The sequence below is a fragment of the Elephas maximus genome, chromosome 10, assembly GCF_024166365.1.
Source record: "Elephas maximus indicus isolate mEleMax1 chromosome 10, mEleMax1 primary haplotype, whole genome shotgun sequence".
Classification (NCBI taxonomy): Eukaryota; Metazoa; Chordata; class Mammalia; order Proboscidea; family Elephantidae; genus Elephas; species Elephas maximus.
Window position 1 is genome coordinate 30,330,049 of NC_064828.1, and position 15,428 is coordinate 30,345,476.

The window sequence follows — 15,428 nt, forward strand, 5'->3', positions numbered from 1 at the left end:
TTCTATTGTATGAATTAACCTAATTTATTTAATTTTTCCCCTGTTGCTAGACACACATTGCTTTAAAGTGTTTTCTTCTCACAGGGATTCAAGCTATTAAAAGAAAAATTTCTTTGGTGATCTTCTCCCTTGAAGATTATAGCCTAGGAAATCCTATGGGGCAGTTCTACTCTGTCCTATAGGGTTGTTATGAGTCTGAATCAACTCAAAGGCACATGACAACAACACTATTGTGGTAGGGAGAGAGAGGGACCAGAATCTCCTACTCCACTGGGATAAAGAACTGGGAAGTTTTTTGGTTCTGTTTTTTTACAGTGTGTATGCTACATTTTTTTGTTGTACTTTAGATGAAGGTTTACAAAGCAAACTAGTTTCTCATTAAACTATTAATACACATATTGTTTTCTGACTTTGGTTGCCAACCCCACAACATGTCAACACACTCCCTTTCTCGACCTTGACCTTGGCTTCCCCATTAACAGCTTTCCTGTCCCCTCCTGCTTTCTTGTCCTTGCCTCTGGGCTGGTGGTGTATCCATTTAGTCTCATTTTGTTTTATGGGTGTGTCTAATCTTTGACTGGAGGTTGAACCTCAGGAGTGATTTCATTACTGAGCTATAAGTGTATCCGGGGCCCATACTCTCTGGGTTTCTCCAGTCTCTGTCAGGCCATTAAGTCTAGTCTTTGTGTGTGTGTGTGGATGAGTTGGAATTTTGTTCTATATTTTTCTCCAGCCCTGTCTGGAACCCGCTATTGTGATCCCTGTCAGAGCAGTCAACAGTGGTAGCTGGGCATCATCTAGTTGTGCTGGACTCAGTATGGTGGAGGCTGTGGTACATGTGGCCTATTAGTCCTTTGGACCAATATTTCATTTGTGTCTTTGATTTTCTTCATTCTCCCTTGCTCCAGCAGGGTGAGACCAGTGGAGCATCTTAGATAGCTTCTCACAAGCTTTTAAGACTCCAGAAGTTACTCAACAAAGTGGAGTGTAGAACATTTTCTTTATAAACTGTGTTATGCCAATTGAGCGAGATGTTCAAGAACTAGGAAGGTTTCAAAAGAAATTAAGAGGAGTTAATCACTGGGAAGGGTAAGCTATTTATTAACTTTTTGAGTAAGGCCATTTGGCAAGTAAGGCCATTTGGCCATTTTCTTATGATAAGGTCACCTGAATCCTGGGAGACCTAAGGAAAGAGAGAGGGAGAAAAGGACCTCTCTAGTTCAAAAAAAAATCTGTTGCCATCTAGTCAATTCCAAATCATAGTGAGATTGTAGAACAGAGAAGAACTGCCCCATAGGTCTTCCAAAGCTGTAATCTTTATGGAAGCAGACTGCCACAACTTTCTCCTGATAGGTTCCAATGGCCAATCTTTTGGTTTGCAACCAAAAACTTAACCACTGCACCATCAGGGCACCTTCTTCTCTAGTTACCCATTGCCGTCAAGTCAATTCCGACTCATAGCAACCCAATAAGATAGAGTAGAACTGCCCCATAGGGTTTCCAAGGAGTAGCTGGTAGATTCAAACTGCTGGACTTTTGGTTAGCAGCTGATCTCGTAACCACTGCACCACCAGGGCTCCTTTTCTCTAGTTAGGTGCCTGGGAATTAAAAAAGATTGTTAGGGAGATAAAGCAGGAAAAGGCAGAGATAAAGCAGGAAAAGGCCCATCTTAAGTTTATCTGGAGTCCCTGGTGGTGCAAGCAGTTAACACAATGGGCTGCTAACCTTATGGTTGGCAGTTGGAATCCACCCACAGGTGCCTTGGGAGAAAGGCCTGACAATCTGCTTCCAAAAATTCAGCCACTGAAAACCCTGAGGAGCACAGTTCTACTCTGACACACATGGGGTCACCATGAGTTGGAGTAGACTTGACAACAACTGCTTTTAAAGCTTATTTAAAGAGGAGATCATTAAGTCAGTCTTGGTCAGTTGTTTGCAATGAACCATTCTCTAGAACATAAGAGTGGGGAAATTTCTTTAACCACCTCTGCTTTCCGAAATCATAAGGCTCAGGTAAAATTTAACATTGCCATAACGCACGTTAAAGTTTGAGAACCTTTGGCCTAGACCGTCTTTGAATATCAATTTCGTGTACAAGCTGGCCCAGGTTATAAGTGAAGATTTTCTCATTGCTCATCTCTATCACCTTTCCTCAGAAGTCATGTTTCAAAGGAGAAGTAGACTGAGAGGATCCTTGAAAGAAGCTGCAACTTTTTAGAAGAAAAACAAAAGCCAAAAGATAAAAAATGGAAGTAAATCTCTGCTCACCTTTGCACTGATTTCAAATTGCCTACTGCAGAGTCCTGGTGAGCAGTGGTTAAGAGCTTGCTGCAACCAAAAGGTCAGCAGTTCAAATTCACCAGCCACTCCTTGGACAATATGTGAGGAAGCTCTACTCTGTCCTATATGTTACTGTGAGTCGGAATTTACTCAACGGCAATGGGTTTGGGTTTGGGTTTTTGGAGAGTGAATTCAAAGGGGAACCTGACAATTTGACTAATCACTTAAATGACTTCTGTATATGGACAATCGTAGAATTCCTGCCACATCTATTAAGTAATTTTTCATTATCAGGTCACTCCAGGCAGTTTCTACCTAATACCAATCTCCTGGTCATTACAGTGACTGAACCCAGGAAAAATGAGTGGACTTAATTTTAAAGCGACCAACAGAATAGATTCCTGTTTCTCTGTGTTGTCGCATTCCATTTAGGCTATTGAGGAAGAATTTGTGCACAAACATCTCTCAGTTTCAGAGTTAGATTCACGAGCAAAATCAGCACTTAATTTCACTGATCTCCACAGAGGTGATAATGTCTTTGCAATACCCCCAAAATCAAACCAAATCAATTGCCATCAATTGCGACTAATACCGACCTTAAGGGCAAAATAGAGCCTCCCCATAGGGTTTCCAAGGCTGTAATTTTTACATAAGCAGGCTACCACATCTTTCTCTAGCAGGGTGGTCAGCAGGTTCCAACCACCTATCCTTCAGTTAGCAGCCAAGCACTTAACCACTGCATCACCAGGGCTCATTTTACAATAGAAAGCCTCCTGAAATTTATCTGGTATTTTCCCCGGCTTCCTGTTTTTCAGGAGCTCTGGTGGCAAAGTGGTTAAAGCTCTCAGCTGTTAACCAAAGGATCGGCAGTTCAAACCCACCAGCCTCTCTGTGGGAAAAAGATGCGGCAATCTGCTTTCTGTAAAGGTTTACAGCCTTGGAAACCCTACAGGGCAGTTCTACCATGCCCTGTAGGGTCACTATGAGTCACAATCGACACAACAGCAGTGAGTCTGGGATTCGGTTCTCTGTTTCCTTAACTCTAGCCATACCCTGGGATCTAGCTTATTAAAACATGGTTACGCCTCAAGGAGGGTGCACTCCAGGGGAAACTTGGGGGAGCCACAGAGAACACATGGAGAGATACACAGGGTTTTACAGAAATCTCTGAGAGGAAAAACAGATTTAAAACTGCTATACATGGTAAGCATCTCCACAGACTCCTAGAAAACAAGACCCTGGAGTCTCCAGAAGGAGGTTCAATAATACATGATGTCCTCAACTAGGGTTTTCCTCATCAGAGGCAGTGAGAAGGTGATGCTTTTTGCTGAAGTTATGTTCAAGCCCGCTGTGTCTATCCCTCTCTCCAAGCTGAGCCAGGAAAGCCATCGTTACATGTAAGAGAAAAGGAGTGATTTCCATGTTACAACCATGGCTGTGATAGACTACCAAAAGAAAAAAACCCAGTCGTTGCCTTTGAGTCGATTCCAACTCATGGCGACCCCATATGTTACAGAGCAGAACTGCCCATAGGATTTTCTTGGCTGTAATCTTTACAGAAACAGATCACCAGATCTTTCTTCCATGGTGCTGCTTGGTGGGTTTGAACCTCCAATCTTTAGGTTAGTAGCTGAAAGCAGTTTGTGCAAACCTTTGTGATATTCTACAGAGTGCCTTTTACTTTATAATTCTGATTATCACTGTTTCTCTGGAGAAACTCAAAGGAGGCAGTGTAAAAGTTCAATATGTGAATACAGGACTCTTATATTCACTAGGTGACCTCAGAAAAGTCATGTTCCCTCTCTGAGCTTCATCTGCAAAATGGTTAGAATAGATCATCTCGCCGTTTCTTCCAATTCTGTGATTTTATGATTATTAGGGATCAACTTTGCGAAAATTAGCTCATTCTCTAGGAGTGATCAGGAGGTATGATTCTTCTCTCAGGCTACCTGAGTAGACCACAGTATGTCAACTGAGGAACATTTAGGAGGAGCCTATTTAATGAGGCAAGCACTCTTGGGGTGGGTGGACTGATGAATTGGTTGTTTTTTTGTGTGGTGGAAAGGAGTTATGAAAGAGCAGATCTGCTGGTTTGTAGGCCACTATGGTGACATATGAATCCCAAAAGCATGAGAAACAGTATGTTTGTAGCATAAAGTGATGAATATTCCATTCTAATAACCTAACTATTCCCAGATAGTAATTTTGGAAGCCTTAGAGGGTAGGGTTTATGCAGAACTTAGTGAGTTCAGTTCATTTCATCAAGGTTGAACCTGAAAATTGATGATTTGGGCTCTTCCGTTCAGCTCCCCTTACTTATCTGCACTTTCACCGAAGACTACAGGAAAAAAATCTGTTGCTAACAGATCAGTAACCACATACAGTGGTAGAAAAGATGTAGTTGTCAGCATAGAAGTGACAGTGTCCTGAAATGTTATTCACAGTCAGCAGGCATGGCTCATTCTCAGAACAAAGGATGGGAATCTCAGATCTACTATCCTGGTCCCTGATTTAAATCTGTGAGCTTGGACTTGGTTCCCAATCTGTAGCAGGGAAAGCAATTTATTTCTGCTTCATAAATAACAATCTAGGAATCATCTATTGAGCAACTTATTCAGGGAGGATGGAAAACATATGTGTTTTGAATTTATTATTGATTGGAAAATGAACAACTTTATAACTTCTTTTTGTTCCCTTTTTATGCCTCCTTAAAGACAACCTCCAACAGGGGACTAATGATGTTGGAATCCAGGTCTTCATTCTGAAGGATTTTTTTTTTTCTTCTTTGCTCTTCAGAGTTTTTTCTCTTCCATTCCTGGCAAAGTTGTGACTGGTGACCTCCAATACAGAAGGCAAGAGATCTGAATTTGACAAGAAAACTCAACATCAAAACAACCATTTTAATTTTTTTTGGTAGGACTCTTAATTCAGGGCTTTATGAATATTAATCAATAATAGATTCATCTGTGGTTTAAACACACGTATTTGTGCATTTTGCTTGCTCAGCTCTTAAAATATATAAACGTGTTGCTACTGAAAAGTACATGCCTGTCCAAATATTTGGAAATGTCTTCTCCTCCCATTTAGAAAATGAAATAAATTCTACCAGATACAATTGCTACCCCACTTCTTCTCAGATCCCCTTAGAAAATTCTTTTATTGGTTTATTCACCTAAAAAGGCTCACTAAATAAATTAAACTTTTGTATTGAAAACACCATTTTCTTTATTTCAGCTAGGTAGGATCTGAATATGAAAAGTAAGATAGATCCTTTCTGCATAGTATGTGTAAAAAACTTGAAAATAAACACTTGCAAAAGTCAGACATATTTGGAAAATAATATTCTCACTTGTCCTTATCTTGGAGCAAAGATATTTGTTATGCTGGTATTTTCTTTGTTCTTTCTTTTGTTTTTGTTTTTAGGTGCCATTTAACCGGTTAGAGTAAAAAAAAAAAAAAAAAATTAGAGTAGGAAAAAGAAAATCTTTAAAGGAAAAATTGAAGAATAGCCCCAAGTCTTGGATGTACTGATGTCTGTGACAAATTAGGCTATTCTGAAAGGCCAGTGTCCTGGTGTGGGTTTTATCCCCATGTATCAGTCAACTAATCCTGTTGCCAAAGGCTTAATCCAACCTCACATCTGCTGTCCTCAAAATATATGTTCTTGTTTGTGGGTATTTGTTTGTTTGGTTTTGTTTTGTTTTGCTTTGAACAAGGTGGCCTAGATAAGAGAAAGTAGATGAGCTTGTGCATAAAGACCTCTTACCTACATTGGAAACACAAGTCAAAAGCAGAAAAGGTCTTATGCATAAAAAGAAAAACACATCTGGTGATACCACTGCTCTGGAACATTCTAGGTGCACTGGATTCTGCCAAAATAATATTGAGATTTAGAGCCACAATTAATTCAAAATAAGGTGGAATTTCTTCCCATCTGCTCTCAGAATACGTCATGTATTTTCCATTATAGGCCAAGCTCCCTTCTCGGTAAAATCCATGAGATACATAGGAAACAGAGCAACTCAGACTAAACTCATTTCTTTTTCTTCATAGGATTAAGACCCATGAACAGGTCAGCAACACACATTGTGACTGAGTTTGTTCTCCTGGGATTCCCTGCTTGCTGGGAGATGCAGATTTTCCTCTTCTCATTGCTTTTGGTGGTTTATGTCTTGACCCTGCTGGGGAATGGGGCCATCATCTGTGCAGTGAGATGCCACCCACGACTCCACACCCCCATGTACTTTCTGCTGGGCAACTTTGCCTTCCTTGAGATCTGGTATGTTTCCTCCACAGTTCCCAACATGCTAGCCAACATTCTCTCCAAGACCAAGGCCATCTCATTTTCTGGTTGCTTCCTCCAGTTCTATTTCTTCTTTTCCCTGGGCACTACTGAATGTCTCTTCCTGGCAGTAATGGCTTATGATCGGTACCTGGCCATCTGCCATCCACTGCACTACCCCACCATCATGACCAGGAGGATCTGTGGCATGCTGGTGTCTCTCTGCTGGCTCACTGGATTCCTTGGCTACCCAATCCCAATTTTCTTCATCTCCCAACTTCCCTTTTGTGGTCCCAATATCTTTGATCACTTACTGTGTGACATGGACCCACTCATGTCTCTGTCCTGTGCCCCAGCCCCCATTACTGAATTTATTTTCTACACTCAGAGCTCCCTTGTCCTTTTTGTCACTATTATGTATATTCTTCGATCCTATACTCTACTGCTCAGAGCTGTTTTTCAGGTCCCCTCTGTAGCTGGCCAGCGGAAGGCCTTCTCCACATGTGGCTCTCATTTAGTTGTGGTGTCTCTTTTCTATGGGACAGTCATGGTAATGTATGTGAGTCCTACATATGGGGTCCCGACTTTGATGCAGAAGACCCTCACACTGGTGTATTCAGTACTGACACCTCTCTTTAATCCCCTGATTTATAGTCTTCATAATAAAGACATGAAATTTGCCCTGAGAAATATCCTGGATAGAATGAGAATAAGTCAAAATTCATGAGTCAAAGATGTGCCATACTTCCAAGTTCTAATGAAGAACTAAGTGAAGATGTGCTCATTATTTCCATGGTCTTTTAGTCCTCACTCTAAGGAGTTAGGGGCCAGATATTCTATTTGCTATGTCCAACTTTAAATACCTTTCCTGTACTGATCTACTTAAACCTTAACTCACTGGGCTTCAACACTGAGTAAAAATTTTTTAGAGTCTGTCCTTATTGGAATGACACAACGCAATTGTTATCTGAGAGAAGTTAGATTTTGGTATAACATCAGTTTTAGAGCAAACATAGTCACCTTTCCTGAATAATTAAGGTGCAGTGACTTTAACCAGCCATGGGACATTTCTAAACCTTTAACGGACACTTGTTTCTTATACCTAGTCTAACAATATTATCTAATCACCCTCTTTCTATTAAAAGAAGGAGGAAAAAACCATGACCAGAAGAAGCTCGTTGAACAGATTTTCTTAGAGGTATAATTCCCTTGTCACAAGTTTGAAATAAAACTTTGACACATGCTAAACAGTAATTTGTTGCAGTTGCTTTAAGGTTTCTGTCATTACACTTACTACATTAGGATGTAATTTATTTATTTACACGTACCTCCCTTTGCAGGAGCTCCTTGAGGACAGGAATTGCCTTTTTCATTTCTGGATACCCAATACAGTGAGAGACAGAAAAGCAGTTTTTGACACCCAGGAACTGGCCTAACACTATCAGGTCCTGGTGTTGACAGGAGCTGGCCCGCCACCCACAGTTACGTTGACAGAGTGTCCTCTGCTGGACATACACAATTTCACACAACACAGTCTCAGACAAGGCCACTCTGTGATCAGGATGGATCAAGACAAAATCAAGACCACTCCACAATCACTTCTGAGCAGAGTCCAAAACAAGACCACTATCCAAATCACAAAAAATGACCAAACATCCCCTTTTTCTGCCTTATATGAGTGACTGCTTTTTCTTCACCAAGTATAGCTTTAACCCAACTTCATTGCTACTGCCTTATAGATAAAAATTAAGATGCCAAATCATAGAATGATTTCTCTCAGCATCCACAGAAAAAACTCACTTCCTTACGCTCTCCCCAAAATCACCTAACGAAAGGCCAAATCACATAATAACTACTTTCTAACACCCTGACATGGACCATGGTTTATCATGGCATAGATTCTCCCTCAAGACGGCAAACCAATAACCAAAATTCAACTTTGTTCAACCACTGGTGTGATATGGTGATCTTTCACATGATGGAAATCAATAGTAGTTCAGAGTCAATATATCTAAGTTCCTCTGTCTGGCCTTCATAATATGGCCCCAATAAACCTATATTATTTGTTTCCCACTGCTTCCCAACATCAACCCTCAGGCTTAGTCAGGACAGTCACCTGACTCTTCCAATCTCTATCATCCCCGCACCTTGGCTCCGGCTGCTTTTTAACCCACGGAGCCTCACCTCATCTTCTGCTCTGCCACTTGAGAAAGACAGTTAACACTTACTATGTCTAGGGTCTTATTTTGTAAAATGGGTAAAATTTATATCTTGTAAGAATTTCGTAAAGATTAAATGAGACAATTTCTACAAGGATCAAAGCACAGAAAGAGACAGAAGACTCTCGGCACATGTTCGTTCCCCTCTCCTTCTAGCTTTCAAGCCTCATATTAACCACATCTTCTCCTTGAATTATTTTGTGTCTACAGATGAGTGGCCTGACTGGAGCTGAGGGTTTGTGCTAGGAAGCATGGAAAACAAAAAATACAGATTTAAAAAAAAAAAAAACATTGCTCTCCAGTCAACTCTGACTTGTGGAGGCACCATGTGTGTCAAAGTAGAACGATGCTCCATATGTTTTTCAATGGTTGATTTTTCGGAAGTTAATCAGGAGGACATTGAGGTGTTTCTGGGTGTCCTCAAACCTCCCAACGTTTTGGTTAGCAGCCAAGCACATTAACCTTTTGCACTATCCAGGGATTTCCACTAAAATAGGCCATATTATGAAAGATGATGAATATCAGACAAAAGAATTTAGATATATTTACTCTGAGGAGGAGAGAGGAGGACGAATAAATTGGAAGAAGGGAGGAACAGAAGCTTAGGTAACCTCCTTCATGACCACAGGTATCCATGACATCCCAATCTGCCACCTGTTCTATGGCAATAAATCACCTCCGCCTACATACCTCCTCCCAAATATTCCCAGAAAAAGGAGTAACAAACACCAAACTACTGCCGCTGAGTCTTTTGAGGGGTGAGTTTTTGAAACAATAGCTTTTCTTGGAGTGGCTGTGAGTCAAGAGCGGCCACGAGTCAGGAGCAGACTAGATGGAAGCTAACAAAAACTTTTACAATAGCTCTCAGAGTTACTAATCAGATATTGAACGAACAATTTCTTGAAGATGGAGAGCTGTGGCTAAACAGAAAACCCATGACAATGAGAACAGTTTTCTTCATTCTCATCCAATTACCCTACGCCTCTCACTATCATTTCTCCACTTTTGGTTTTTAATTCTCTAAGATTGTAGCCCTACAAATTTTCCACCATTGTAGGACACAACATGGTTGTACCCAGTCAGCTGTGTTCTGCTGCCCTCTCGCGGTCACTATGCTTCTATTGCATGCCTAAGCATAACAGGAAAAACCTCAACCCACCCAAATGTAACCTGGAAAGGAATGTATTTGCTAATTGAATCTTCTAATGAACTGACAAGTAAAAGCCTTTTTATATTGAGTATTAAAATCTTTCCAAAGTATATTTGTCCTCTTTTAGACCTAGATATATTGAAAATTATATTGAAAATGGAGTACCTCAGTAGTGCATATGGTTAACATGCTAGGCTGCCAACCTAAAGGTTGGAGGCTCAAGTCCACCCAGAGGCACCTCAGGAAAAAAAAAAGGCTACTTCCAAAACACCAACCATTGAAATCCCTATGGAGCGCAATTCGACTCTCACACACAGAGGTCAGCATAAGTCAGAATTCAGTGGACGGCAACGAATACATTGAAAATAATTTAACGTTTCATCCCACGAGAACTCAGGACGTTTAATGTGGTGGGACAAGCCATGAACAGGCACTCAGTTGATGAGGGTTCCAATCTAGTTCTACCACCAACTAGTAACGTGTCTTAATAAGTCACTTCACCTCTCTGGCCTCAGCTTCTTAATCTGTAAAATAAGAAACTTCAATGGGGCGATGTTTCTAGATTCCCTATATTCATTCATTTTTTCCTCAAAATATTTGACTTATTTGTTATTTTTCATTGCCAACATATATTCTGGTGAGGTGGAATAATATTTTGAGGTATTAACCAAAGTTCTCCATGGTCCTTCCCATATCGCATATTTTCTCATACTTTTACCCTCCATATTTTTAGACTAAAGTCATTGTCTTAGGAGAGGAATGGTGCCTTAGAAAAACATAGATACTTTAAAATTTCAAAAGCTAAAGTCTTTAATTTGCAACAGCCCAGGTTCTTTAACTTTGAAAATTCTGACAGGATTGAGGCCTAAAATTTATTCCATGAAAAAAATCGGGAAGAAGAGACCAAAACCAATATGTATCGTAACGCTAATTTCTGTAATGCATAAAGCCCAAACTTTCTGTGGCTTAACCCCACAGAAGTCTATTTCTCATTCACCTAACACTTAAAGCAGTTTTCTTCCACCAATTTCACGCCTGAATCCATGTGTTATCTTAAAGAAAGAGTCTCGCCATGAGTTTATGAGATGATATAACGGTTGAAAGAATGTGAATGACTCTTACTTGGAAGATTTACCAAAGTTATTAAGTTTTTCCCATAAATCAAAAACCCCGTGTTGTCGAGTCGATTCCGACTCATAGCGACCCTATGGGACAGAGTAAAACTGCCCTGTAGAGTTTCCAAGGATCGCCTGGCGCATTTGAACTGCCGAGCATTCGGTTAGCAGCCATAGCACTTAACCACTATGCCATTAAGTTTTTCAATCTATCAAAACTCAGTATTAAGAAAACAAACAACCAAATGAAAAATGGAAAAGATCTGAACAGACACTTCACAAAAGAAGATATATTAAGGGCAAATAAACACATGAAAACATTAAAAACCAAAAAAAAAAAACAAACCCAATGCCATCGAGTCGATTCCAACTCATAGAGAACCTACAGGACAGAGTAGAGCTGCCAAGAGTTCCCAAGGAGTGTCCAGTGGATTCGAACTGCCAACCTTTTGATTAGCAACCATAACACTTAACCACTACGCCACCAGGATTATATGTCATTAAAGAAATAAAAATTAAAACCACAATGAACCACCACTGCATGGCTATTAAAACAGCTAAAATCCAAAAACCTGACAATGGCAAATGCTGACAGGGATATGGAACAACAGGAACTCTCGTTCATTGTTGGTTGGGATGCAAAATGTTACAGCTACTTTCCGAGAGCATTTGGCAGTTTCTTATAAAGCTAAATATAGATTTACCCTATGACCCATCAGTCAAACTCCTACGTATTTACCCAAGCAATTTGAAAACTTACATCCACCAAAAAAAAATCTGTGTATAAAAGTTTACTGCAGTTTTATTCATAGTCACTAAAAACTGAAAGCAACTAAGATGCCCTTCCACAGGGGAATGGATAAACTGTGGTGCATCCACACAATGGAATATTATTATTCAACAATAAAAATGAATGAGCTATTGAATCACACAACAACATGGTTGATCTTAAATGCATTGGAGAAAGGAAAAGAAGATCCAAAAGACTACATACTGTATGATTCCATCCATATGAAATTCTTCAAAAGGCAGAACTATAGGGATGGAAAACATAGTAGTGATTGCCAGGAGATGGGGGGAAGGGGTGTGCTTCACTACAAAACGGATGTACAGGGGAACTTTTAGGTGAAGGAACTATTCTATATGGTTCTAGGGTGGGTGATGGATACATGAATTTATGCATTTGTCAAAGCTCATAGAACTGTAAATCATGAAAAGCAAACTTTAATGTATGCACTAAAAAAAGATCAACCAGGATATGAGGGAATTCCAAGATGGAAGACAGTTTGTGACAAATAAATCTATCTGTATTATACCTGTGTGACATAACTGCACTCGGTGGGTAGGGTAAAAAAGGAGGAACCTACCTAAGTAACTTTGGAAAATGGTATTTTGACTAGAAACTGTAAGGTTAAAGGCAAAACACCTACACATAGACACTCTACTGTAGTTGGTAAATTCGTTTTCACAGGACTGTGGGTTAGCAATTCTGAAACTGTTTTACATGTTTCCTGTGGCTGAACAAATAAGTAAATGAATAGTAGATGGTGAGAGCCAGGGTTCTTACTGGCTTTATTAGTTTCCTATTGCTGCTAGAACAAAGCACCACAGACTTAGTGCCTTAAAATAACCTAATGCATTATCTTACTGTTCTGGAAGTCAGAAGTCCAGAATCAGTCTCACTAGGATAAAGTCAAGATGTCAACAGGGCTGGTTTCCTCTGGAGGCTCTAGAGGAAAATCTGTTTCTTTGCCTTTGCCAGTTTCTAGAGGTTGACTGCATTCCTTAACTAGTGGCTCCTTCCTCCATCTTCAAATCTAGCAGCATAGCATCTTCCAATCTCTCTCGCACTCTTCAGTCATCACATCACCTTCTTTAACCCTCCGGCCTCCCTTTTAGATGGAACCTTCTGATTACATTCGTCTGCTGAATATTCCAGTATAATCTCTCTATCGCAATGCCCTTAGGTTGATCATATCTGCAAAGTTCTTTTGCCATTGAAAGTTAATACATTTATAGATTTATAGATTCTGGGGACTAGGATGTGGACATCTTTGGGGGGATGTTATTCTAATCTACCACACTGTTAAAGACAGAAGTTAACACTAAGCAAGAAGGCCAAGAACGGACCCTGTGGAACTGATTAGAGACATTCAGTATGAATTCATGTTTAGCTTAATATAGGCGGACAGGCGGGCAGGCAGGCAGATGGTAGATAGATTAGATAGATAGATAGATGATAGACATATGATAGATTAGATAGATAGACAGATAGAGAGATGATAGATGGATAGATAGATGGGTAGACAGATGGGCAGACAGATGGACAGCAGACGACGGACGGCAGACGATGGACGGCAGGTGATCAATAGACGGCAGATGATCGATAGATGGCAGATGATAGACAGATAGATTAGACAGATAGATAGATAGACAGACAGACAGACAGACAGATAGATAGATAGATAGATGATAGAAAGACAGACAGATAGATATATAGGTATTCTACTAAGTGTAAACTCTAATATAATTTTCAAATAACTCTAAAACACTCCCCTTCAATAGCTTATCATATCTTTCCAAAAATTTAACTTAGCAGCAACGAAAATATGAATGAGAGCAAAAAAGCAAGCCAGAACAATATTTCAGTATTAAAGTAAGAGTAGCAATTGATAACATAAGCCTTTATTTTCTTTCCCAAGATGACTTTAATATGTATCTGGGTCCCCATCTGTCTTTACACTGTTATTCAGTATTTGCTGGTCTTTTACAGCTCACAGACACATGAAAATCTTCAACACCCCCAACAACTCCAGCACCATGGCTGGCTTCATCCTCCTGGGCTTCCCTTGCCCCGAGGAGGGTCAGACTCTCCTCTTTCTGCTCTTCTCTCTTGTCTACCTCCTGACCCTTATGGAGGACAGTTCTATTATCTGTGCTGTGTGCTGGGATCAGAGACTCCACATGCCCATGTACATCCTACTCACCAGCATCTCCTTCCTGGAGATCTGCTATGTCACCTCCACTGTCCCCAATATGTTGGCCAGCTTCCTCTCTGAGACAAAGGTCATTTCCTTCTCTGGCTGCTTTCTGCAGTTCTATTTCTTTTTCTCCCTGGGATCTACAGAATGCTTTTTCTTAGCAGTTATGCCATTTGATCAGACCTTGCCATCTGCCAGCCATTGCATTACCCCACTGTTATGACTGGACATCTCTGCATTAATCTTGTGGTCAGCTGCTGGATACTTGGTTTCCTTTGGTTCCCTGTCCGTATCATCATCATCTCCCAGATGTCCTTCTGTGGATCTAAGATTATAGATCACTTTCTGTGTGACCCAGGTCCTGTGTTGGCACTCACCTGTTCCACAGCCCCAGTGATGGAGTTCCTCTGGATGATTTTAAGTTCTCTACTCTCATTTATTGCTTTCCTCTGTGTCATGGGGTCCTATGCTCTGGTCCTGAGAGCTGTATTGAGGGTCCCTTCAGCAGCTGGACAAAGAAAGGCCTTCTCCACCTGTGGATCCCATTTGGCTGTGGTTTCACTCTTCTATGGTTCAGTGATGGTCATGTATCTGAGCCCTACATCCAAGCATGAATCTGGAATGCAGAAGACTGTGACCCTGTTTTATCCTGCAGGAACCCCACTCATTAATCCTGTGATCTATAGTCTGAGGAACAATGATATGAAAAGGGCCCTGCAGAAATTTCTTGGAACATAAAAATTAAAATCTTGGCACCACCTCCAATATATATTGCTGAGTGAATAAATGAATACTAGTATTTTTTTTTAGTATGCAAACAGTTATTTATGCATAAAAAATATAAATTTGTGTGTGTTAAAAAAAAAAGATAGAATATCTTTCAAATGAGGGACAAGAAACCTAACAGTGGTTGCATCTGGGAAGAGAGGATTTCTTGGGTACAAGAGAAGAAAAAGACTTATTTTCACTGTGTACACATTGGTAACCTTTGAATTTTGTACCACGTACAATATTCTATAAGGAAGAAGGAGGTGGAGGAGGGAACGAAGAAAAATGATATGTCTACTGGTAAATTTTCTGAGAATTGAGACAATTCCTGGTTTGTTGGGGAATCTAGGAAGTCGGCTAATGGAAAAATGAAGACGCCAGGACCTGAGAACCCACAGACATTTCACCAGACTTGTTGGTTTTGGAGAACGTGGGAATGACTTTGTCCTCTGAGGATGTGTGGAATGAAATTAACTGTGATGAAGTTATAAGTGCTCTGTTTTCAGAATTGTTATCTTTTATCTTCTTTATTCATTAGATAATGCTTAATGAACACCTTCAATATGTCAGGTACTGAGCTAGGAAATGAATCCAATAAAGTGGATAAGTCACAGTCTAGGCTGAGAAAACATT

At 40.2% G+C, this 15,428-nt stretch overlaps 1 protein-coding gene across 1 annotated transcript; it reads left to right on the forward strand.

The window, feature by feature from the left end:
* The first annotated feature begins 6,326 nt into the window (after positions 1–6,326).
* LOC126084566 (olfactory receptor 11H4) lies at positions 6,327–7,289 on the forward strand. Its single transcript, XM_049899170.1, has one exon. It carries the CDS (start codon positions 6,345–6,347, stop codon positions 7,287–7,289), a length of 945 nt encoding a protein of 314 aa, XP_049755127.1. The 5' UTR covers positions 6,327–6,344.
* The last annotated feature ends 8,139 nt before the right edge of the window (positions 7,290–15,428 follow it).

Bases quoted from the DNA above. Each gene is read 5' to 3' on its own strand.
- LOC126084566 (XM_049899170.1), top strand. From the start codon at position 6,345: ATGAACAGGTCAGCAACACACATTGTGACTGAGTTTGTTCTCCTGGGA.